Here is a 27,385-nt window from a genome sequence, read left to right as displayed (position 1 = left end):
ATGCCTATACGCTGCTGGTGGAAATGTAAATTAGTTCAGCCATTGTGGAAAACAGGGTGGCAATTTCTCAAAGTACTTAAAACAGAACTACCATTTTACCCAGCCATCCACTTATTGGGTATATGCCCAAAGGAATAGAAATCATTCTACCATAAAGACACATGCACACACAACGTTCATCGCAGCACTATTCACAGTAGGAAAGACATGGAACCAACTTAAATTTCCATCACTGGTAGATTGGATAAAGAAAATGTGGTACATATACACCATGTAATACTACGTAACCATAAAAAAAGAATGAGATGATGTCCTTTGCAGCAACATGGATAGTGCTGGAGGTCAATACTCTAAGAGAACTAATGTAGGAACAGAAAACCAAATGCTGCATATTCTAACTTATAAGTGGAAGCTAAACATTGAGAACACATGGATACAAAGAAGGGAATAATGGACACTGGACCTACTTGAGGGTGGAGGGTAGGAGGAGGATGAGGAGAGAAAAAACGACCTAAGATGCTTATTACCTGGGTGATGAAAATCTGTACACCAAACCCCCACAACATGCAATTTATTTATAACAAACCTGCACATGGACCCCTGAACCTAAAATAAAGTCTTAAAAAAAGAAGAGGGGCCGGGCACAGTGGCTCACGCCTGTAATCCCAGCACTTTGGGAGGCTGAGGCAGGTGGATCAGGAGGTCAGGAGATTGAGACCATCCTGGCTAACACAGTGAAACCCCATCTCTACTAAAAATACAAAAAATTAGCCGGGTGTGGTGGTGGGCTCTTGCAGTCCCAGCTACTCGGGAGACTGAGGCAGGAGAATGGCATGAACTCGGGAGGTGGAGCTTGCAGTGAGCTGAGATCATGCCACTGCACTCCAGCCTGGGCAACAAAGCAAGACTCCGTCTCAAAAAAAAAAAGAAAAACAAAAAAACAAAGAGGAGGAAGAGGAAAATAAGGCCCATGGTGCTTAAAGTCACACATGTGCCAAAGCCAGCTAGTAAACAAAGCAAAGATCTGAATTCAGATATTTGTTTAACTGCTGTGGTTCTAATTATATCACGCACCTTGGACTCAAAGCAGGATAGAGAAGGTTGGGCAGTGGATCACAAAAGATATCAGCATAAATACAAATCATTTATTCTGTATTATCTGATGCCAAGCAGTGTGCAAGCACTTTACATACATCATCTTATTTGTACATCCCAATTACCTTCTGATACAGCTGTCAATTCCCACTTTTATCAGGAAACTGAGGATCAAAGAGGGTAAGTAATACATCCAGAGTTACAAAGCTGTTAAAAATATTAGAGGGTCTGACTCCAAAAAGCAATATCTTAGCCACTCAGTGTATATATTTTTAAAAGCCCCTTATTATCTCTGGTAATCACTGTCTTGAAAACTACTTTGTCTGATATTAATAAAGCCACAGTAGCTTTCATACACCTTCTTGTTTACATATGATTTCCCATATTCTTTTATCCCATCTATGTTCTTAAAATGTGTCTATTGTCAATAGTATATAGTTTGTTCTTGTTTCTTTATTCATTTTGTTTTCCTGATACTCTTTTCCCAATTAAGGAGGTAATAATCTGTAAGCAAAACCTTATTTACATAAACACTGCTGTGATCTTATACCGAATAAACAGCCCTAGCATGTGTGTGTGTGTGTGTGAGAGAGAGAGAGTGTGTGAGTGTGTGTGTGTTTGGGCTTTCTGAATTAGATTTTCTTTCAAGATCCACCTACATCTTTACTTTTGGCCTAAGTAATGGTTGGTCATGTTAACTGTGTAAAATATTAATCTTTTTCTGAAGCTACAAAGAGTCCATGTCTACTTACTGTTCTAGGAAAAGTTTTTTCAAATTTGGAAAGTGTCTACCTTTTAAAATATTTTCTGGGAGTGTTTAATTACTTCTATGATCTTAAAAAGGTTCCCTCCGTTTTACTTTTATCCAGCTGTCACATATTCTGAGTATGTTTTCCACCAGGAGAACCTGAGAATTTTTTTTTCTCTTAGATTTTGAGTATAGAGATAAGATTTTATCCTGCATCCAGTTCCAACCTGTTAATATAATTCTATGCAAGTTTCCTCTCTTGTTGTTTTTATTTCCCTTTATCCTTATCCTTAGTCATCTATTCTAACGTTTATGCTGTGCATTATTATATTTGTATGTATCCTTGTGAAATGTAGAGTGCTTTATGTGCAATATTTTAAATGTACATAAATGGCATTATAGATTAAAACATTTTTTCATGTTGTACCATGTTTTTGAGGTTTATTTATATTGCCATGTATACCTCTAGTCTACTGCTTCTAACTGTGAAACATTTTTTTCAAATTCAAATTCTCATAAATGCTGTATTTATTTTGGAAATTAGAATTCAGCACAAGGTACTTCTCTGTATTCAACACCATAGCATTTTAGTGCTTTACTAATGGGTGGAAAAATTAAACTTCAGTCCTGCTGTTCAAAGAGCCTATTTAGTCAAAGATGGCCAAGATGGAAAGCTTCCACTTTCTTGTGAGTCAGGTCCTAGTAAATGTGAATCTTACACAGAGATGATTAGTTATAGCTCCTAGCACTAACTCCCTGGAGACAATGTCCTTGATGCCCCTGACTCTCTTCCATTTAGGCACTCATCTTTGTTAGATGCCTTAGGTTTATTTACGTAAAATCATGCTGCACTTCTCCCTGATACTGTGGTTAAAGCTTTTATGGCCTTGTACCAAACCAACAGCCCAGAATAGCTACATGCCAGGGAGATATTGTCAGCAAGGTTTGGGCATTAATATGAAGAATCTTGTATATTGTTGAAACTTCTGGTCCAACAGAATGGAAAGTGTGCCAAATAGGAAGCTTTTGGGTACAGGTGACAAAAACCCCAACTCAAACTGGCTTCAACGCTAAGCACATATATTATCTCACTATATTAGCAGAATAACTAAATATTGGATGCTGCAGAGGCAAACCCTGACTACTGAGAGGCTTGATACAGTAAAAGCTTATTGCTTGGTCTCACAAAGTTTGCCAGGGGTTGGTGACTCTCCTGGGCAGTTAGTGACTCAGATATGTCACTTTATAAGCAACACATGACTTGTAAAGTCACCCCTGCAAGGGAAGAGGACTGGTGGATCACACAGATTGTTTTTAAGGACCAGGCTGGAAATTGACTTATATGAATTTTGCCCATGCTCCAGTGTGCATAAATCCGTCATCAGTCATATGACCCCATCCTAACTGCAAAGGATGCAGAAACATGGAGTCTTCCTTGTGAACTTAGGAAGAGGAAAAGTGTTGAGCAAGAGGCCACATTCCCATAACAGGAAGTCCAGATATACAGCAGGTTTTAGGGCTGGATGACTTAGTGACTCAGTGGTGTCATCACGGTCCTGAAGTCTTTCCAATGCTCTCCACCCTGCTGTCCTCACAATGTCAGCTTTGTCTTCAGGCTGGTTCTCTTCCTGGTTGCAAGGTGGCTGCTGTAGTTCAGCCATCACAACCAGACATGGCAATGTGCTGGGACAGAAAGGGACCATCCTTAGGAGTGAGGGCACTTTTCCCAGAAGCAGCCCAGCACACTTCCTCTGATGGCCAGGACTGCCAGGCCCAAACTAATCACTGACAACTCAAGATTTATCCCTGGCATTGAGAGACCATCACCCTCTTGGCAGTCATGTGGGGGAAGGGCTGGTTACCATTTGAACCAAAATGAAGCTTAGCCAATAAGGAAGAGAAGAAAGTAGATGTTGAGTAGGCAACCAACAGTATCTGCTATAGCCCATCCCTGGACTCGCTGAGGTTTTATGGTTAAGGTTTGTGGTTTTCGTCATGTTCCTGCACCATTCTCAGTAAGTTGATGCCTAGCATTGCATATTTTCTTTTGCTATTGTAATGCTATTTCCATGATAGTTGCTTGTGTATAGGATTGTCATTGATTTTTCACTCACCTTTGTTCAGTTTTCTTTTATCTATGTGTCTGTGTAATTGCCTTAAATTCTTTTTTCAAGCAGTATTAGATGTTAATTAGAGACTGAGAAACCCAGAGGTGGAAGGATCTTAAGTGGAGCAGGGGATGGGATTAAATAAGAAAGCAAAGAATACTGTATTTCATTTCTGTGAAAAGAGAGGTTACATTTCCTTGCATGAGGAAAAAGTAGGATTGTGTGCTTTTCTCAAAACTTGCTATAAGGCTGGGTGCAGTGGTTCATGCCTATAATCAGCACTTTAGGTAGCCAAGGCAGGAGGATTGCTTGAGCCCAGGAGTTTGAGACCAGCCTGGGAAATCTAGTAAAGCCCTGTATCTACAAAAAATAAAAAATTAGCTGAGTGTGGTGGTGCACGCCTGCAGTCCCCAGCTAGCTGGGAGGCTGAAGCAGGAGGATTGCTTGAGCCCAGGAGGAGGTCAAGCTTGCAGTGAGCTGTGATCATGCCACTGAACTCCAGTCTGGGTGACAGAGTGAGACTCTGTCTTAAAAAAAAAATTGCTATGAGAGAATGCTCTATGTATGTGTGTAGTCGTGGTAGAGTATAGGGGTGTATGATCTCTGTAATGTGCTGGAATAGTACCTAATTTTGAAACTGCATGGTTAATAACATCTTTTAAGAATGTCTAAGTGCTTTAGAGACTTCTTTTCCCCCATTCTCCCTGAGAAGAATAGGAGATAGATCGTTGGTTTTCGTGTGGAAAAATTAAGAAAGAGAAATGAAGCAGTTTAAATTTCCTCACATTATCATGGTATTAAGTAAACTAGAGCAGAGGTCTTTGGGTTAGAACTCATTTGGGAAAATAGATTGAGTGTGGCCAAGGCAACCATTCCTGTAGTGAACTCAGCTCCCTTTTATGTAGTGAAGATAAATAGTTGAACAATCCAATACATGCCCCAGTCCCTCTCTCTGTACACACACCGCACACACACACATACACACACACACACACAGTGCCAGGAGACATTCCGGGACCATATTTTTTTAAGAAGAAAAAGTATTATTATGCTTTCAAGTCAGTTATGTTAATTTATTCCTTTTTTGAGATGTAGAGTAGCTCCTTTGTATCTGAGTTTGCCTATTACATGAAAAGACTAGTGGATAATGATACCAGCTATCCTATGTTACAAAGAGCTGCAGATCCCCATGCCAAGTGAACTATACAGCTACACAAACCTTCTATTACCTGTTGGACACACTGCCACAGAGGCGAGCAACATGCTGTCTGCCATTAAAGAACTGGGGACCCTTGAAACCCATTTTGGGGAATATATGTAGCAAATAATCCAATTTTAAAAGGGGCAAAAACGTAGGTTATTGGAGTACGTTAGACATGCTAATCTGCAGCAGTTTTGTGCAAACCTAAGTATAATTTAATTTTGTATAAAGTTTTCCTTTTGATATCCAGATAAAGATTAACATAGTCATTGGCAATTATATCATTGGCAATTATATTTGTATTTTCAATAAACATCACATTTTACTGAAGTATACAGATCTATGCAAGGGATAGTGAAATAGACAAAGCTCATTTGACTTTTCCAGAAGGAATACATTTTAACATTGGTGGCTCCTGTGGTTAGGGGGACTTCCAAAGCAGTAACTCTTGCGTTTCCTCAGCAACATCATCATAATTTCACCACTATACATAATAATTATACTCCTAGCTGTGGTTCTATTCTACAACAGTTGCTGCTTTCCTAGAAACCTTGGGGAAAATAGAAATTTAAATAGCTCATAGATTTGGCTATGATAAGTTCACACAAAGACAAAATTGCATTTGGCAGTTTAGTTTCCCCAACCTTTGTTTGTTTCCTGATAACTATATTTAGTCTGAACCTCTTTGTCAAGGACAACACATAGGTTATATTGTCTTCCTCCTTGCATCCAATGAGGCAGCATATATTGCCAGGTCATTTTTTTTTTTATGGTGATGCCAAACTTGACCACTTGGCCAAGGGAGTGACTGCCATACCTCTTATTGTGAAGGCACATTTTCCTCCTGTAATTAACAAGTAACCCCAGGGGTGATACCTTGAGACAATGAGAATATTTTGTTTTCCAATAACTTTTACCCAAGAATAGCTACACACACCCCCTGTAATTATAGACTTATGGGTCAGTTTTTCTCACCATGTGTTTTAATCCATCGATGTCATTCTTTCTGATGTTTAAAATCGTTCACAGATTGGCCAGGAACCCTTCAGACCAGCTTCTGTCTTCATTGAACTTGTCCTTGTTTAGCTTTGAGCACTTCTTGGCATTTTTGGCCCAAGATATCTTAGGCTTATCTCGTACTTTCAGTACTCTGGGCATGTGTCAGACCTGAAATCAGCCTCTTCTCCAAGGAGACCTGTTTCCCTTTAGTGGAAAATAATATTTACAAACCAAGAGTTGGGTGTTTGTGTTTTACTGCTACTGGGGTGTTAATTTTTCTAGGCTCTTTAATCGTGAGTTCATATTGAAACCACCTAATTATTTTGTTTTTATTTTAAATTACCTTTCTTGAGGTATAGTTTACCTAAACGAAAGTGTACTCATTTGAAGTGCAGAGTTTGCTTCATGTTAGCAAATTCATATACCCTGGTAACTGTCGCCCTGTCACCTATGACCTTTTGCAGTCAGCCCTTTTTCAGCCTCTGACCTGCTTTGTGTCACTGTAGATTAGTGTACCTATTCTAGAATTTCATGTAAGTGGAATAACAGTATATGAGGCCTTTTCTCTGGCTACTTTTACTCAGCATTATGTTTTGGAAATTGGTACATGTTATTATGCATATCAATTATTCATTACTGTCTCTTACTGAATAGTAATCCATTGTATGTATGTTTTGCTTATCTATTTGTTTATCTATTTACAAGTTGATGAACATTTGGACCGTTTCCAGCTTATGGATATTATGAGTGAAGCTGTTTGAACATTCAGGCACAAGGTTTTGTATGGACATGAGCTTTCATTTCTCTGCAGTAAATACCTAGGAAAGGAATTGCTGTGTCATGTTTTTTAACTTTATAGGATACTACCAATTTTTTTTCCCAAGTAGTTGTTACCATTTTTTACTACCACCAAGAATGTATTTGAGACCTAATTATTCCACATTGTCATCAACTCTTGGTATTGCCAATCTTTTCATTTTAGCCATTCTGGTGGGTCAGTAGTGGCTTTAATTTCTGTTTTTTAATTTTGTTTAATTTCTGAAATTTTAATTTTATTGTGGTTTTAATTTCCATTTCTTTAATGGGTGATGACACAGAGCATCTTTTTGTGTGATAATTGGTCATTCATATATGTTGATGAAATGTCCATTCATATCTTTCACTGACTTTTTAAATTGGGTTGTCTTTTTTCTTGAGCTATGAAGTTCTATGCATTCTGAATACTAGTGTTTTGTCAGATGTATGTATTAGGATATGTTCTCCCAGTCTATGGATTACTTTAAAAATTTTCCTAATAGTATCTTTTGGAGAGTAGAAAATTTTAATTTTGATGAAGTCCAATTTATAGATTTATTTAAGGTTCCTATTATTTATGTCCTGTTTAAGGAAGTTTTGCCTACCCTAAGACCTCAAAGATTTTCTCCTGTATTTTCTTCTAGAAGTTTATAAACTTAAAAACTTTAGCTTTTGTGTTTTGGTTCATGGTCCCATTTTAATTTAATTTTTATGAATTTTGCGAGATATAGGTGTTGTTCTTTTTCTTTCTTTTTTAATTTTTTAGTTAATAAAAATGGTATATATTTATGTTGTATAACATGATTTGATACATGTATACATTGTGGAATACATATTACCTCACATGGTTATTTTTTTGTGATAAGAACGCTTAAAAATCTGTCTCAGCAATTTTTAAGTATATATTAACTATAGTCACCATGATATACAATAGATCTCTTGAACTTATTCCTTCTAAGTAAAAATTTGTCCTTTGACCAACAGCCCCCCAATCCCTGCCACCCCTCGCTCCCTGTCCAACCTCTTATACCACCATTTTACTTTCTGTTTCTATGAGTTTGACTTTTTAAGATTCCATTTATCAGTGAGACCATTGGTATTTGTGTTTCTTAGCCTGGTGAATTTTACTTAGCATAATGTCTTCCCAGTTTTTTTATGTTGTTGCAAATTACAGGATTTCCTTCTTTTCTAAGGCAGAATAGTACCCTATTGTGTTTATATGTGTGTGTGTGTGTGTGTGTGTGTGTGTGTGTATATGTGTATATATATATATCCCGTTTTCTTAATCCATTCATCTGTTGATAGGCATTTAGGTTGATTTTGTATCTTGGCTATTGTGAATAGTGCTGCAATAAACATGGGCATTCTCTTTGACATACTGATTTCATATCCTTTGGATATATATGTTCAATAATGGAATTGCTGCATCATTTGGTAGCTCTATTTTTAATATTTTGAAGAGCCTCCATACTGTTCTCTACAATGGCTATGCCAATTTACATTTCTACCAACCATGTACAAGGGTCCCTCTTTCTCCACATCTACTTTTTTTTTTTTTTTTTTTTTTTTTTTTTTAGCATGGATGTCCATTCATTCCAGCCCTGATTGCTGAAGAGACTGTCCTTTTCCCCCATTGAACTGCCTTGGCATCTTAGCCAGAAATCGACTGACTATATGTAGGAGGAACTATTTCTAAATTCTCTAGTCTCTTCCATTTATCTATATATTTATCCTTACACTAATGCCACATTGTCTTGATTTATATAGCTTTATAATAAGCAGAGCCCAGTCAGGCCCCTCCTAGACAGTCCATACCAGAATTCACAAATACATATGACCTAAAGCAAGTAACATAATTAAGTGAAGCTGTTCTTGTATAAGCAGTATTACTTTATTTATATTAAAATCTAAAGGGCTAAAATTTCAACGTGGTTCATTTTCATTTATTAATGTTTTGAGTCATGTCCCTTTCTCACATGTCTCATGGTTCTTATTATGGTTTATTTCTAATGGTATCTTTATACACATACTTTTCACACTAAATATTTAGGAACATTCCCTGTTTTCATACATAGAATACTGCCTCCATACATTTTTGAAATGCATGGCCCATTTGATCTGTTTTTCAGTTTCCCACTTCAAAGAGAGGAATACAGTATCTCCCATGACAGCATCAGCTGGTTAATGAATGGTGATTGGCATGCAGACTCAGCATTGAGACTGCAGTGGGGAATGATGGGGACACTGTGGCAAACGGGGGAGGGCTGGCACTGCTGAGAGGGGCACAGCCACTCTACGCCACTTTCATAACATCATGTCAAATGTACACAAATTCACCATTATTTATTTTGTTGCTCAAATTATTTTGTTGCCAGCTTTGTCCACTAGGAGCTGTTTCAATTGGCTATGTCCCTTTGACACACACACCAATGTGGGTTTGTTCGGTTTTTTGTCTTATTTGAATGCTTCTTTCCTTTCTGGCTCCTCCAGGCTTATCTTGTGTATTTCCCATCCCAGTCCTAGAATCAGCCATTTCTCTAAGAATCCCTGGTTTCTTTTATAGGAGAATGGCATTAGAAAATGCCACAGAGGTTAAGTGTCATTCCCATCACATCATAGCAAAGGTACATACTATCAACACGATTTATGACTATTGATGTTACCCTTAATCATGTAGCCAAGATGGATGGTGAAATCATTAGGAGGGGGATGCAAGAAAGAGGAAGAAAAGCAGACTTTATGTTCATTTTCAAGCTTGTTCCAAAGGAAAGTTATAGGTGTATTTGATCATATAAATATCGTTTTGTTTTGGAAAATCACATGTTTAGGGACAATAAAATTGGAAAGAATACTTGCTTCCAAATCACCTCTGTGTTCAAATCTTCATCATATTTGCACTGCCCTTTCCTTTGTGTTCTTAGTTCACGGGTCCCATTGGATTTGGTGGGTTTCGTTTGTTTTTTGCTACTGAAATTGTTAGTTTAAAAAAACAGGATACAGAGTGTCACATTTTTTATTGTAACTCCACTTTCTTGAAGTTGCCTATAGCATTTTAAATTTCAGAAGATCAATAACTTTATTCATTTCTCTTTGGAAAAAATAAAACAAGATTTTAACTAGTGGCATGTCTTCAAGGAAGCTAAAGGCATTTAACTTTTTCTTTTTTGCTCTAAGGGCATTCTGATGATTGCCTGAATGTGATCTTCTGAGTGTTCCAGTCCCTGGAGCTGGCTGTTAGCCATCTCCCAAGGAGGGTCGAAAAGGACGTAGCAGAAAGCTGCAGAAAGAAAAGTTGGCTAAAGAAACAGGAGCTGCCAGCCGGGGCAACATAGTGAGACCCCAACTCTATAGAAAATTTAAAAAGCTGTCCTGGCATGGCATGCCTGTAATCTTAGCTACTCAGAAGGCTGAGGTGGGAGGATCACTTGATCTCAGGAGTTGGGGGCTGCAGTGAGTACTTCCAGCCTGGGTGACAGAGGAGACCCTGACTCAAAAAAAAAAAAGAGCCGGTTGTTGTTAAGGGCCACCAGACTGGAGTGCATAGTAGTCACCTGCCTCCCTCCTTTCCTAGAGAAGATGACAACGTGATGAACAAGCACCACTACCCTGGAATAGTTTAAATGGCATTCAGCCTGGAGGAGTGTGCACATGCACCAAATATATCTTGTGTGTCCTTTGTAGCCATTGGGTCTGTGGAAATTACTCTGACTGTGAGTTTGGTTGATTAACATTGCTATGCAAGCCCTGTCCATTTAGCTGGAGGTTATCACAGGAGGAATAAACCACAGAATATGACTTTGGCATTGAATAAATGGGAAGAGAGTGCTTTTGGGGGCCAGAACTGTTTGTAATATTATAACTCCTATAAATACGTGAATTGCTGCCCCTTTATCATAGTATCCATTGCTTTAATGCTCTGTTTTAGATTGGAGTTCACACCAGACACCTGAGATTGTGTTTGTTATGTAACTGCTATTTCATGTTGAGAAAGTAGCAAAGCTTTTAAATACTGAGAATATTTTAGTTATATGAAGATACTTTTAATAGTCACTGTTGTTGTTACATTCCCCCTACCCGTCAGAAAATAACAGGGCTGTTAAGGAATCCTCAAAGAGCATAGATTGAGTGAAAATGACACAGAACAAAGGATAGATCCCAGGAGTGAAATGAAGAAGTTCTGTAAATAGCTGTGCCATTTTCCTTTGAAATGTCTGGCACACTCTATATAGTATAGTGGTCGAGGATAGAGGGGCTAATTCTGTGATGAAGCATTCTGCATGGAATTTCAGCAGGGCGTAGATGGTGAGGGCATCTGGATCTTTTTGAATTTTTAAACTAATTATATGACAAGCTTTTTAAAATGTAGCATACCTGGAGACATCATCCCGCCACATCATCTGCATTTAAATAATCATTGCCTCACCTTTAACACCCAGCCCTCTAGAAAAATAAAGCATGAACAAATGTTAGCTCTGAGCTGCTCTCAGTAATTTGGAGTGTGCTAAGCAAAACCTACATTTTCTAGCATGAAATTGGCACAGGAATGCAAAGTTTTGCTTCTTTGATTCATCTGGTTACCTAGAACCTGAGGCCATTCTGTATTCTGTGGACAAAATCCTATATACCTTTCATGACCCAGCTTAAATGAAAAGTCTAATGCAAAACATGCTGAATTTCTGTGGCCATATTTGATTGTTCTAGTGGTCCCACAGGTATAGCTTATTATTCTTTTTAATTCCCTTTAATGGCAATTTCTCTTTTCCTTTTTTAAAAATGTCTTTTGCCTTCTGTTCATTTATTACCTGTCTCCCTTTTTGATTGTGAGCATGTCTCTTGCACAGCACAGACACATAGTGATTTCTTGTTACATGTGGGCCCACATTTATTTTTTATTTCTATTTGTTTTTCATTCCTATTTATTTATTTATTTATTTATTTTGAGCCAGGGTCTTGCTTCATTGTCCAGGCCAGAGTGCAGTGGTGCAATCACATCTCACTGCAACCTCTACTTCCCGGGCTCAAGCAATCCTCCCGCCTCAGCCTCCCAAGTAGCTGGAACTACAGGCACACACCACCAACCACACCTGGCTAATGGGCCCATATGTAAATGACTAATTAGTATTTAAACACTTGCCAAGAGTTGTTTAATACCTGCTGTGTGCAGGGCACAATCTTATACATTCTTAAGGGAGCACAGAGGTGTCAGATGGGGTCTGCCCACCAGTTTTTCACAGATTTGAATATTTAGCGTTCTGGGCAAAAGCAGTTTAGGAGCTGAAAAATCATGGCCATTTTAAGAAGATTATCTTACCCAAAAACCCACAGTACTATTGTTATTGCCTTATATATAAAGCCATTCTGTTAATTTTTTAAAAGTATGTATTAGGTTTAACCTGGTTTCTCTGTGTTTGCCATGTTTAACATCTAAGGCCAAAAATTTGAAATATTTTTACTTTCTGAGTATGTCAGGAAAGAGGAGTCTGAAGCTGGAGTGAGTTGGGGAGGTGGGGGGGACTATATTTTTATGAAAATTTTAGTAAATTTCCTGGGTTTTTGTCCCACCTATGGGGAAGACCTAGGATACAAAAGCATTAAATGTTAATATTGATTCAAGAATTAAATCATCAAAACATTGCTGGGAGAAATTAAAGACCTAAATAAATGTAGAGAGATCATGTTTATGGGTTAGAAAACTCAATATTGTTAAGATGTCACCAAATTAATATATAGATTCAATGCAATCTCTATCGGAATTTGCTGAAATTGACAAACTGACTCTGAAATTCATGTGGAAATAAAAAGGATCTATAACAGTCAAAACAACTTTGAAAATGAAGGATAAAGTTGGAGGAGTAATACTATCTGATTATAAGACTTATTATAAAGCTATGGTAAATCAGGATATTGTGGCATTGGTATTAAGATCACTGAACAGACCAATGGACCAGATTAGAGCATCCAGAAATAAACCCATACATATATGCATAGCTGATTTTTGAAAAAGTTGTAATGGCAGCTCAGTTGTTCCAGGACAATTAGATATAGTTGGAACAATTAGTTATCCGTATACAAAAAAAGAAAAGAACTTCAATCAGTTCCTCATACCATATATAAAAATTAACTGAAAATGGATCATAGTCTAAACATATTACCTAAAACTATAATACTTGTAGAAAGGAGGAGAAAACCCTTGTAACCTTGGATTAGGCAAATATATATATATATATTTTTTTCAAGCAGTTCTCATGCCTTACCCTCCTGAGTAGCTGTTGTTACAGGTGTTCCCTACCACACCTGGCTAATTTTTGTATTTTTAGTAGAGACGGGGTTTCACCATGTTGGCCAGGCTGGTCTCGAACTCCTGACCTCAAGTGATCTGCCCACCTCGACCTCCCAAAGTGTGCTGGAATTACAGGCATGAGCCACCGTGCAGAGCCACAAAAATATTTTAAGTAGAACATCAAAAGCATGATCCATAAAATAATAAACAGATGAATTGGACTTCATTAAGATTAAAACTTCTGTTTTTCAAAAGACACTGTTATAAGAATGAAAAGATGAGCCACGGAGTGGCAGAAAATATTTATACATCATATAAAAGATTTGTATGCAGAATATATAAATAACTCTCAAAAGTCAATAGTAAGAAAACCTTTTTTTTTTGAATGTGCGAAAGATTTGAACTGACTTTTTCCAAAGAAGAGATACAGATAGCAGTAAGCATATTAGTCATTAAAATAATGCAAATTAAAACTATAATGGGATACCACTATTAGTAGTATGTATTAGAATTATTGAAATTGAAGATCGATAATACCAAGTGTTGGTGAGGATGTGGAGGAACTAGACGTCTCTTACACTGCTGATGAGAATGTAAAATGGCAGAAGCACTTTGGAAAATAATCTGACAGTTTCTGAAAAAGTTAAATGTATACCTAGTTCATGATCCAGCCATTCCACTTCTATGTATTTATCTTAAAAAAAAAAGAGAAAGAAATTCGCATAAACTTGTAAACACGTATTTAGTTTGTAGCAGCTTCATCTGTAATAGCCAAAAGCTTGAAACAACCCAAATGTCCCTCAGCAGGTGAATGTGTAAACTGTGGTATGAACTACACAATAGAATACCATCCAGCAAAATAAAGGAGGGAACTATTAATGTACATTACAAGTAGATGAATCTCTTTATAACTATGCCAAATGAAAGAAGCTATATTTACACATACACACATTCACATACACCCCACATGCTGAATTATTACATTCATACAAAATTCTAGAGGATGCAAACTAATGTATAGTTACAGAAAGGAGATGGGGTTTCCTGGTGATGGGTGATATAAAAAGGGACTGGAGAAATGGATTAAAAGCACAAGGAAATTTTTGGGGGTGCTGGGTGTGTTAATTATATTCATTGTGGTGATGGCTTCATGGCTATATACATATGTCAAAATGTGTCTAATTTTAGACTTTAAAAAGCACATTTTATTCTATATTAATATTTCAGGGATCCCAAGACAACCCTGTTTGGTGGTTTACTAGGACCTGTAGCACTCAGCATATAGTCGTTCTTAGGGCTAAGACTTATTACACTGACGTAGAAGGATACACAGGTGGATCAGTAAGGGGAAATGACATCAGGCAGGGTCCAGAGGAATCCATGTGCGGGTTTTCTGTGTTCCCTCCCTCCCTCTGAGATCACACACAGCATACCACCTCTCCAGTAGTGAAAATGTAGTCACAGGCGTACAATGATTATACCCAGGGAAACCCACTTAAGACTCAAGAGTTCAGGGTTTTTGTTCAGGGCTTGTCACATAGGCACTCTTGCCCACCAATATTTCATATTCCTGGAAGGAAAGCAGTTGTTCAGTGCCCCAGACAGATAAAATAACCTTATAAGGGTAGGAAATGTTTCAAAAGCTGTGTTCCCTGACACTAGCCAAGGGCAAGCCTTGCAAGCAGACCTTTCTAAAGATAAGGCTTTAGATAAAGTCTCAGGCTTGTTAACACTTTTCTGCAGTCACTTGTACCTCAGCTTGTTAAAAAAAAAAAAAAAAGTTGTAAAAGTTAGTGTGAGTTAGCACAAGACAGTCGCAGTTCATTTATTGAAAAAATGATAAGAGACTATAAAAAATAGTAACTTTAGATTTGAGGCAGACCAATGCAGTGAGAACCTCATTACCTGGAATGCTTCATACCCTTAAATCCCCTCTTTGGAATTAGCCAGGAGTGTTGGTGGGTGGCTGTAATCGAGCTACTCAGGAGGCTGAGGCAGGAGAATTACTTGAACCCGGGAGGCAGAGATTGCAGTGAGCCAAGATCACACCACTGCACTGCAGCCTGGGCAACAGAGTGAGACTCTGACTCCAAAAAAAAAAAAAAAAAAAAAAAAAAAAAAAAAAAAATCCCCTTTTTGGAACAGGGTAGGATAATAATAAGTAAAACCAGGAAGCTTGGCTAATGGGAGCTTCTAATTATTTTTACTCTTTAATATTGTGACTTTCATTTCTATTGTATTTGAAAATCTTTCCCAGGTATATCATTTTTTTCCTTTCATAAAAAATTCCTTGGTTGATGATCATTATTTAACCACTGATTAACTGATTATGACCCAGTTCAGTTCTATAGCAAATAAAAGATAAAGCACTGCTGTTGAAATTATAATTACCTCAACAACAAGACCACCTCATGCAGTTGTGCAGGTTATACCTCGTCCAAGGCACACCCAGCTGTGAGGGTGCGTGGAGCTTAAGTCCAGCTTGTACTTTGCCAAGCTATGGGCTCCAGCATGGGGTGTGTCTGCCCGAGAAAGGGGCACCTTTTTCTAGTTTATGCTAAGATGCCTTTTGAGCTGTTCAGCATGAGCCTGGAAAAAGGTGGTGGTAGCGATTTTCTCCTACAGTGCTGCCTAATATCAGCAAGCTTTCTTGTGGGCATCTCTTTCCCCTTAAAGAAATCCAGCTAGTAACTTTCAGTTGAGCGTCATGTTTAACCAGGATTCCACTGTGTGTAACAAGGACAAGCGATTCCAACAGTCTCTAGTTTGGCCCAATTGCCCTTGAAAGGCAGGCAAATGTTTAGGGTGTGTGTTTCTTTTTATCACTCGAAGAAGCCAGGTTCAGGTCTGTATCTGGATCCCATTATTAATGTCCCCAGCCAAGAATTCTGTGTATGTATAGCAATAGAAAAGTCAGAGAAAGGATGCTCCTGTGACTTCTCTGAGTGAAGTTTTTGTTCTTCCTGAGTAATGAAGTTTCCTAAAGGGGAATTAAACTTTCTCACCTCGGAAGATAGAAGTATTGTTTAAAGATTCAACTTTGAAACAAATAGGAAAATATCTGATAGTTGCAACTTAGCTTCAAATCAGTGATGTCCAGATATTGACAACCATTTTATTTCTCCTAAACCTTGAGCCCTAGCCCAATTTATGACCGAGTAGAGATCATGGCACAGCAGCCAGCCTAACAGATGGGGGCCATACTCTAGCAGCAGAAGGATTCTGTTTTGAAACCTTCAGCTTTTGAAATCTTACACCACTACCAGCCCTACTTCTTCTACATAGATCACATTCATTTCCTCCCTCTTTTTCCTAAGGAAACTTAAAACACATGTCTTTTCCCTTTTTATAGATGCGAACCACTCGCAAGGTCTCCGTCTGGCCTGTGGGCCTGGTTGGTGGGCGGCGCTACGAACGTCCGCTGGTGGAAAACGGCAAAGTTGTTGGCTGGTACACCGGCTGGAGAGCAGACAGGCCTTTTGCCATCGACATGGCAGGTGAGCAGTGTGGGTGATGACATTTGTTCCTGCTGGACTGTTCTTATGCTCCTGTGTATAAAGATGCACTGGATGAAGGAAGCTTTAAAAGACAAATTTGGATAAAACCCTACATCATATCATATTCAGGAGATGAAATATTTAAACCTTCAAAATAGGCTCTTTGGTTAGATCAAGTGGAAATTGATTTGGAGGGTGATTAGAAAATGCCCTTTCTGTTCCATTTTGTCCCCTGTCTGTGCCTTTATCCCACAAGCGTCTATGTGGCAGCTACTGGGTTGGCCACTGGGGATTCAGTGGTGAGAGCTAGACCTGGCTCCTGCCTTCCAGGGGTCTGTTAGCTGGAACCTTTTGACTCCCTTCTCTAGAAGACTGATATATTAAAATATATCATGTTTATTGATAAATTTAACAATGATATAAAAATTGACAAGTCATTTTAATGCTTATTGATAGGTTTAGTGCTTTATTGATATATTTAATACTAAAATATAAACTTAGATTTCTGGTATTTCAAGAATTTATTGAGTATAACTGTCTTAAAGTTTTTATTCCCTGAACAACCAACTGAATTGAATTAGCCCTGCAGTAGGACCACATGTTCTAAAATGCTACTTTATCATAAAACAACTCATTTTCTATGGGTTATAGAAAATGATGCCTGTGATAACTGTGGAAGGATGGAGTTTGAAACATGAGGCTCAGAGGCAAAAAAAAAAAAAATTCGGTGACATCTATACTCTTAAAAATGAAGGCAGAAAGGCTTCAAAATTGATCTCATCAATCTTGAGCTCTGAAGCACAGCTCTGTCGGGCTGCCAGCCTGTGCTTGCCCCATCTTCTGTGCATATTTCCCAGCCGTAGTCAAGATCTCCGCGTTCAGAATTCTGATGGGATGGAGGCTGTCTTCTGAACTGGATTCATCACTTTTATTCTGACAATACTATAAATCTGAGGGAGCCAGAGGACGAAGAATACCAGGAGTCATCTGAGGGGCACAGCGCTCATGGACGGCTGTGTGGTGGGTCTTGTCACATGGCCTCGTGGGAGAGGACAAATAGGAGATTTTTACTCAACATTTAACACACATCTCCACAGCACCAGCCCTCAGCCAGGCCACATCTCAGGCCCCTGACCTCTCCATCCCTCTGTTACTCCAGCTGTTTGCTTTGGTCTTCAGTTCTTGCAGCTCCAGAACTGAGCTGGCATCTCAGCCTAGGTCTCCACCTGGAGGCAGAAGGCGAGGCAGCAGAGCCATCTTGGACGGTCCTGAGGACCCTCGAAAGAAGCCTGCCCTCGACCCGCTCAGAGTCCATGGCCCTGAAAACATGGGGCATAGTGTATCTTTTGAAAATCAGGCTTCTTGCTGACCAGAAGTATACCTTAGAGCAGAAAATTTAGACAACATTAGGGAAAGTCCTTCTGCTTCTCTGGGATGTAGTTTTCTTGTGTAAAGTGAGGCAGTTGCCAGAGATGACCACCAGGGCCCTCCAGTGCAGCCCTCCTTTCCTGGCCTCCCACCTTGGAACTCTCAAGTAAGAGCCCAAGCTTGGGCTTCTAAGCGAGGATTGTGACTGCTCAAGCAGCCACAGACAGACTTTTGCTTCAGATTTTCCCAGAGCCTTGTTTCAACACGGACTTCCCAGACATATCTCCTTAACACGTGGGATGTCTGCCCATTTCCTTGCATGGATCATGCAAGGTGAGGGCAACTTGGGTAACTCTTCCTGGATTTTAATCTAGGAACTTTATGTAGATGATCAGGTATCAAATAGACTTGTTGAATATTTGCATTGGTTCCCCCAGAATTTGGGTCACATTGATATTTCTAAAATTAAAGATGTATGTGTTTGTGCATTAGGGCTGGCCTAGCTAGGAGTGCCAAATTCTGTGGGAATTCTTTTTTCCATGACAAGACCAATGTTTGGATTTTTCTAAGCATTTCAGTATATTTTCAAAGCATATTAAAAACATACCCATCATAATAAGATATGAATTATTTCCTTGCTCTGTATTCATTATCATGGTTTTAAAATAGGAATAAAGTGTCTCTAAGGAGACAACTTTTGTCACACTAAATAATTTTTTTCACTTCACACATGAACTTGCTTTGCATCTTAGCTTTCAGTAAATTATTGATATTTTTGGAAGTCTTTAAGTGTAAGTAATTTTGTTGATAGGATAGTTATTCTGTTTTTGAGGCAGTTTGTTCTAATTCTAACTTAAAAATTTGTGACTTTGTTTAGATTCCACATACAATTCATTTATTCTCTGGGAAGAGGGAAAAGACCTTTTAGGCCTTCATGTTCAATTGGTGCTTCCCACCTCATTTCCAAGTTACATGTACACACACACACACACACACACACACACACACACACAATCTCTAGAAGGGGAGAAAGAGGTAGGGGACCCACATCCCTGCTGTGGCCAGGACAGTCTGAGGAGCTCTACTTTGAAAATGCTCTGTGATAGTCAAGTGAGAGCACCATATTGGAGCCTGGGTCTGTCTTGCATTTGCAAAGCGGATTACGAGCCCAAATGGAACATTTGTGGGTTTGAGCACATTCAGTAGAAGCCCCTCAGAGCCTGTCCTGTTTGTATCTCTGTGAGGTCATCACATAGCCCATCACTGGAAACTCATTTGAGTATCAAACATTGAAACTGCGATGTTTCATGTCATTCTAGTAGTTCTTACACTGTCATTTTATTGCCATGTTGAACTTGCCTGATACTGAAATTTTGCTCTCAGGTGACATGAAACATTGTTCTTGAAATAATCTTATGTTTACAACCATAATGGCAGAATTAAGATTATTTCTGTTCCATTGGAGGATATTTTTAAAAATAATGATTACTACTTAAAAAAATTAATATGCCTGCCCACAAGATGGAAAGAAAACACTGGAGGCAGCCCCACTGGTGGTGTGCAGTTGGCTTCAAAGCTGACCAGTAGCCACATAGCTCTGCCAAGCCAGTGAGGCCCTGGGGGGTTTCTACTGTTCTGTGCCTCAGAATTCAATTCCTACACCTCAGGAATCTGAGGATTGGCTAAAAGTGAGGAAGTCCACCAAAGGTTTTAGCTCTGTTTTGAAGGGAGGCAGTTAATTTCAAGTGACAGACTCACTTCAGCCACTTCCAGGGAGGTGTCAGTAAGAATGAGTGCTTGAAAGAACTGAGCTTAAATCAATCTTCACCCTCACCAGGAGGTGTAGATTTGTTCAAGTTGAGAACTTAAAACAGATATTTATTAGGAATTTTCAACATTGGCATGTGCCTTATTATTAATTCTAGGATGTGGCCCGTGGGACACGGTGCTCCATTAATGACAGTATATGCAGTTCCCAGTTGAGTTGCTGGTACACAGTAGGTACTTTATTCTGCTAAAAACACAACTGGGTGTACTGCAATTCAATTCTGACACCACCTGGAGTTGGTGCAGACCCCACAGGTTAGAGGGCACAGTCTCCAACAAGACTGCCCTTATTTCACATGCCCCCCATGCGCTGGAGAGTCCCAGGCCACCTGCACTTCTGATCAACTGACTGCACTGGATGTTTCCCACAATCTCCTCAGGTTTGCTAATTTGCTAGAATGACTCACAGAACTCAGGAGAGTGCTGTAATTATACAAATTATCATTGTAATCAGTGTTATAAAGAATACAAGTCAGGACCAGCCAAATGAAGTGATACACAGACCAGCAGAGCCAGGTGGAAGGAGCAGGCTGGGAGCATACAGGTCTTCTGTGCCTTTTCCTCATACAGGTGAAGTCTAGGAAAGCTTAGTTTTCTGGTCTGGAGTCCTGTGGACCAGGGTGTATCGAAGCCCTGGGGATGGATGTGCTCCCACAGGGAGACTCTGTGGCAGCCTCGGATTGCATCCTGGGGACAGGCATTTAAAGTGACTGCAGGGGAGGAGCCAGGGAAAGAGACAAGGCCCAGCAAGAGGGTGTTAGGGTGGACAGTGGCGAGGTCACTGAAGAGAAGGGGTGGATGAATGATGAGTTGTTGGATGTGGGAAGAGGAGGACCCTTGGTGAGTATGGGAGAAAGACTGCTGGAAGCAGAATGGTCTGAGCAAAGTTAGGTTTCTGGACGGGCATGGTGGCTAACACCTATAATCTCGGCACTTTGGGAGGCTGAGGCAGGTGAATCACCTGAGGTCAGGAGTTCAAGACCAGCCTGGCCAACATGGTGAAACCCCGTCTCTACTAAAAATACAAAAATTAGCTGGGCGTGGTGGCAAACGCCTATAATCCTAGCTACTCAGGAGGCTGAGACATGAGAATCACTTGAACCCAGGAGGTGGAGGTTGCAGTGAGCCGAGATTGCGCCTCTGCACTCCAGCCTGGGTGACACAGGGAGACTGTTTCAAAAAAAAAAAAAATTAGGTTTCTAATGGAGCAGAGGGGGAGAGATTTGATCTGGGAAAGGCTTGGGGAGGTTCTGTCTTGGCTGGACAGGGATTTGAAAGGATGTTGTGATGATGAGTGGCCAGGAGGTATGGGTTAGGAAGAGGAAGGGTGCAATGGCCACTGAGGTCCCCTCCAACTCGAGGGTTGTGTGATTTTGACAAGTTCTGATTCTAAGGACTGAGGTTGTGTAAGGCGGTACACCTGGTTATACTTGTCTTCTGTCGGCAGCCAACTCCTCCTCGCCTATGGCCTATCACCAGCTTTCCAGTTGGTGGTAGTTTCTATTCACTGGAGGCTTAAAAGCCCTGACTTTTGTGGCGAGTGGGTGGACAGTGGGGGTGGGGAGCATGACTAGGAGGCAGGAGGGCCAGGAGACAACTCTTTTAAGAAATGTGACAGCAAATGAGTAGGAAAGACAGATGGTGGCAGTTTCAAGGGGTATAACAGCTTTTTCTTCTTTCTTTAATGATGGAGGGGGAGAAATTGAAGTTTTAAGAAGTGATAAGTGTTGAAAGTCCCAAAGGAGAGGAAATGAGGGGAGATCAAGACCTTAGATGAACAGGTTCACCTAGATAGAGTCACCTCTGACTCCCAGAAAAAAGGTGAGATAAGTAAGGAAGCCAAGGGCTGGGAAGGTGGAGGGGCCAGTTGTTGGAATTGACCATCCGCCAAATGTTAATAGAGGGAGAAGTGACATTTGGCTGAATTCCACACACACTGAATGTAGCAGCCCCTCGCCTCAAGGAGTTTTGTATCTAGCAGAGAGAGAATGGCTACAAGAGCATGGCAGATACATCGTGGGGTCGAAAATGAGTACAAGTGGAATGTTTAGGGGTTACATTTAAAGAGAAAACCACAGCCACTGGGGGAGTTTCGGGAAAGGTCTTGGGAAGAGGTGGCATCTGAGAGGCACCTTCCATGCTAGGCCCAGGCCAGGGTAGGGAGGGATCATGGGCAGGGTGTGTTTTTGGAACAAGTTATCCCAGGGTATGTGTAGCTCTTGGGAAGGGCAAGCTGGGGTCAGATAGTGAGGACTGAGTGCTAAGATGAGAAGTTTTTCTTCATTTCTGTGGACATTGGAGAGTCTGACATTTTTCAAGTAGGGGACTGATGTGATTAGAAATACAGTTTGAGAACCACATGTTGGCAGTGTGGGATGAATGGGGGAGGAGGGCTGGGCCTGGAGGCTCAGGCAGCCATCTGGGTAATGAGCCCGTAGGGGGCTGGGAGGTGAGAGGAGGTCTTAAATACCACAGCTATTAGGGACTTATAAAATTTTAACAGCCTTTTCAGATTATACTCATAAATCAGCAGACACTTAGATCTTTTTAACACCTTTTTCTGTTGTATGGTATGGTGATAAATGATGTATTAAATTTAAGTTTGGTTAATTTTAATTGGTGTAATTTGTATTATCCTTTGAGTCGTAATTTATGTGCAGAAAATACAGTGATGTTGGGTAATTAAAACATTCTTTTAACCAGAACACCTATTTTGTGTAAAATAGGAGTCTGCATATTAGGAAAAAAAAAAAAATCACATCACCTGACTGAAGTTTTCAAGCTCAGGATTCACTGTGGGTGTGTTGTCCCGGTGGAGGGTGTCGAGGCTGAGAGTGAGGAAGACAGTGATCACGCCTGGCTGGGCCTCCTGTATCCGTACCTGCCCTCTCCCGTGTCCACTCCACCTCGAAGCAGGAGGAATCTTTCAGGAATGCAAACCGGATTCTTGGCAGTCCCTTGCTCACAGCTCTTCAGGGGCTACTCATGCTCTTGGAAAAAACAATTCCTTGTCACTGGCACCTGCCAGGCCCTGCCCGGCCCACCCCTGCCCACCTTACTATTCTTGTTCCCCTCTACTCAATCTTTGTGGGCAGAGCTCACTTCCTCCAGCACATTCTACCCTTCCCTTTGGGGCCTGCACTGATGCCCCTGCCTGGAAATGCTCCTTCCTCGTTCAGCCCTACTCATCCTTCAAATCTCAGCTTAAAGACTGCCTTCTTGGGGAAGGTTTTGCTGACACTTCAATTAAGATAGCTCCTCCTGTGTTATAATGTGCTGTTCTCTTAGCCTCCCATAACTCTGCACCTTGTCACAGTGGTTATACATCTCTCATTATAATTGTTGAGGCTCCGCCACCCCGACTGCCAGAATGCATCCTTCCTGTAGGCAGAAGCCGGACTATCCTGCCCTCCACTCCTTGCCCAATCCCAGCCCCAGGTTTCCCCTAGCCCCAGCCTGTGAGTGGGGCTGAATGACTACACTATCCCAGAGCAGCTGTCCCCGCTACAAGTTTACCAGGCAAACCTTTAAAAAATTATTACAAATGATGACCATGAAACTGGAGGGGGTGGAGGGATCACTCTGGGCAGGTTGCTGAAGCCTGCTTTCTGTGGGCTCTCTGCAGGGACATGGGAATGACAGTTATTCTGGGTCTCCTTCATCTCAATGTTTGACAACAAGGAATTTTGCCTGGGTTAATTTATTTGGCAGACCTTTTCTCAGTAGATAATGCTGTGATCAGCTTCAGCCCAGCCCGGATCAGATGATCATCAAAGCCAAATGAGCAGTCAAAATTAATGACGTTTTGCTTTGCTTCATGAATATAAATACTGCAAGAAAATGGAGGGAATTGTCTTCCTGCCACTTTGGAGTCATTCGTGATTTAAGTGTGCTGTTTTCCATGCATGAATGTTTTCTATGAGAACTATAAAGTTACTGAATGTTCTCAGTAGAGTGACTTGATGTGTCATGTGGTACCTTTTAGTGCAGGATCTAGGGAACAGCTTGGGACTTTGTCCTTGGGTTGGTACAGTGTGATTGTTACCAGGAGAGGACTGCAGCTGCCAGGGGGTGGTAATTCTGTCCCAACAACTTATAGAACCACAGGGACAGGTGGCAGAGTGTTGGGGCAATAGGCAGCCTGCCACTCAGTTTTTAATCTATTTCTAGAACATGGTGCAGTCTAGAGACTTGCAGGGATTTGATGCCCACAGTACTGTGTCTGGTCCTGTCTGCATGTGCTGTGGCCAGGGCTGTGCTGGGTAGAGGTGGGCGTGTGGGGCAAGGAGCACATGTGCATCTGTGTGCTCATACTCAGGGTGCTTGCTGTGGAGCAGCTGGCAGTGGGGTCAGGTGGGGTGGACGTGGAGAGGGAGGGCTCTGCAGAGGCCTTTCAGGGCTGAAGGGGAAGTGGGGAGAGGGGTTTCCAGGCCTCTGTCCACCTCAATTCTAGCAGCTCTGCATTTACATATTGGAGATCCCCTCAAGATTTCAATGGAATAACACATTCATTCCAGGACTAAGAATTTTGAAAACCTGAAGTTTTCCTTTCTATCGGGATGTCCAGCAGACTCAATAATTATATATTGTTTGCTTAGCATTTACCAAGCATCAGGCATTTGGAAGCATTCTGTGTTCTTTCTTCATGAATCCTCACTTAGCTGTGCAAGGGATATGCTAGTTTTATTATCCCCACTTACATATAAGGAGCCCGAGGCCTAGGTATGCTAAGTGAGTTGTCTGGGATTCAGAGTCAGGTCAGTGTGTCTACAGAGATGGTCTCCAACTTACCCACCTACAGCCAAGTCACTGAGTTCTTGGTCTCTGAGCCTGCAGAACAGTTTCTTGGTTTCTTCATCTGCACAACAGGGAAAATGAAATTTTTCACAAAATCAGACATCACGTGCAAAGCAGCCAGGAGTAGAACATTGTAGACACTTGGTGAATGTCACTCTTAACCAAGAAACAAGACTGTGCCTTTGGGTTCAGCTGGCTCACACATTTATTTTGATGAATTAGGTCAGTGTTTTGTTTGATTATCACAGTGGTGAGGTCCATGCAGGTAGCTGTAGGGTGGAAGAATCACTCATCCTCGGGTCCTGCTCTGACACATACAGGCTGTGCAGCCTGAAGATCTAGGGGAATATCTGTTTCTTCCTAATACCTGTAGATTAGGGATCATTGCTTCTTCCTAATACCTGTAGATTAGGGATCATTGCACCAGCTTTCTGGGTTGTGTTGAGGTTGAAGTAAAATGAATACATACAGAAGTTCCTGCTGTTCTGTGAATATTTGAATCTGCACCCACTTGTAGCTTTGTGAGATCACTCTTAACGGTAGTATTTAAGAACATTTGAACTCCGCTGTGGGCTCATGATGAACTTCATTTCTCTTCTGGCGGGTGGACCTATGCTCATTATCATTCAATGAATTGGCTCAGCATGCAGGATGGCATGCTGAGATAAACGCTAGCCCTTACTTTAGATTAAATACCCCCAAAAGAGAGTGATCAACAGGAGAAAATCGAAGCCAAAAAAGATCATTAAAGAGTTGTTTAGGAGCAGATATGTGTTCATTGTTAAAATTTCCCAGCTGAAAATCTAAACAAACAGCACTTGAGCTTTCAGAAGAAAATGCCATTTGTAACATCGAGATTTGCAAGGCATTTGGTGCCATGTGAGTGCCGCTTGCCCCATAGGTGAGTCTATGTAGACCACGAGACAAGTATTCAACATGCAAATTCCTGATGGCACATAGGGAAGGATTTAAAAGAATGATTCTCATGCTTTCTAATCAAGTCACAAGGGGGCAAATGTCCTTTTTCACCACCTCGACTTTCCTAAGAGTCCCTAGGAGAGCATCTGTAGGTAATAGTTTTCATCTAGAATCTATTAAAGAGGTATTATTTATTTTACTCATGTGAATAGTTAGGATTAAGGGTTGTTGCCCTGCACTGCTAACATGGGGGGCGGGGTGCAGACCACTTCTCTCTTTGGCATGCAGGTTGTTTGCTGTGACTACTACACATTTTTCTGCACTGGCTTCAGAAGTTAAGCCTTGCAGGCATTCTTCCTGGGCTCCCTGAGCAGCTGTAATCACCCTGACCCCAAACACTCTGCACATCAGTTCACCTCAATTTTAAATCCCTCAGGCCAACCGCTGTGGTCAGTCGGCATTGCCCTAAGCTGATGGGCCTGATTAAACCAAGAGTGGCACACACTGCCCTCCAGCCTAGGATATGGAATGTCACTTTTCTTCTCACGTTTGCCTAGCGAATTTCCAGTTACTCTTCCAGACTCATTGATGAGGCAGGAATCTCTTTTTCTGGGAAGTTTTTCCTGATTTTCCATCACACGTGGATGCTGCTTTCTACCTTTTCCCCTAGAATCCTTGGCTTATGCATTTATGAATATTTCCACAAGGTGGCGCTCATGTCAGTGTCCTCCCTGCCCCTGGCCGCCTTGCTAGCCTGGGAGTACACTAGGAGGGCGCTCGGGTCTGCCTGCATCTCCAGGCCGGGCACAGTCCCTGATGGTAATAGCTTGAACAAATGTTTGCTGAATTCATGAATTTTAACATGTTTTCCTTTTCTAGTGTAAGGATTATCAAAATTAAGATTTAAACCTTCTCGCTTCTGAGACAACATTGCCATTATTTAATGGTGGAGGTGTAAAGGGGGATGCCGAGCTGTATACTCCAGAGCTCTCTGAGGAGGGTCTAATTCAGCGGGTCTCCCCATGGCTTCGCATCAAAATGGCAAGGGGCTTTGAAAAAACACCCACACCTGAGCTCCACCTAGGAGCAAAGAGACCATATAGTCTCTGAGGGTGAGGCCTGGTATTTGTGTGGTTGCGGGTCTTTTTTTTTTTTTTTTTTTTTTTTGAGTCTTGAGGTGATCTCGAAGTGCACCCAGGAGTAAGAGCGGCGGGCGAAAGTGGTCAGAAGCGACTCCTATTTCCCTCCTGTGGCTCGTTATCGCCCCTCAGTGGTCACAGTCCTTTCCCAGGCCACCCCCTGTGTCCATCTCAGGTGGGATAACCTCATGACAGAGTTTGGGAACGCTCAATAGAGTCACTTCCATAGAAAATATGTCTTCCATTGCTCAAGCAAGAAGAGAATTTGAGCATAGGACAGGAATATTTTAATCATAATAACTGAAAAACACCAGCAACAATATAAATAAAAAGATTGCCTGTATTCATTGGGAATGCAAGTTTAATCTGTGTTTTGATTGTGGTGAAATATACATAACATAAAATTTGCCATTTTAACCATTTTGAAGTGGACAGTTCAGTGGTATTCAATTCATTCACATTGTTGTGCAACCATAACCACTGTCCAACTCCACACCTTTTCCATCACTGAACCAAAATTCTATGCTCACTAAACAATAACTCCTGACTTGCCCCTCCCCTCAGCCCCTGGTTACCACAATTCTACTTTCTGTCTCGATGAATTAGACTATTC

General features: G+C 40.8%; 1 protein-coding gene across 1 annotated transcript in view; it reads left to right on the top strand.

Moving 5' to 3' along the window:
• The window catches only part of B3GAT2 (beta-1,3-glucuronyltransferase 2), a 98,932-nt gene that overhangs the window by 45,295 nt on the left and 26,252 nt on the right, over positions 1 to 27,385 (top strand). Inside the window, exon 2 of the mRNA XM_008961793.6 lies at positions 16,579 to 16,723. Coding sequence (XP_008960041.2) covers positions 16,579 to 16,723 — 145 coding nt within the window. The remainder of the gene's footprint in view (positions 1 to 16,578; positions 16,724 to 27,385) is intronic.

This window comes from Pan paniscus, chromosome 5 (assembly GCF_029289425.2).
Source record: "Pan paniscus chromosome 5, NHGRI_mPanPan1-v2.0_pri, whole genome shotgun sequence".
Lineage (NCBI taxonomy): Eukaryota > Metazoa > Chordata > Mammalia > Primates > Hominidae > Pan > Pan paniscus.
Note: the sequence above shows the minus strand (reverse complement) of the source record. Positions and strands in the feature narration are given on the sequence as shown.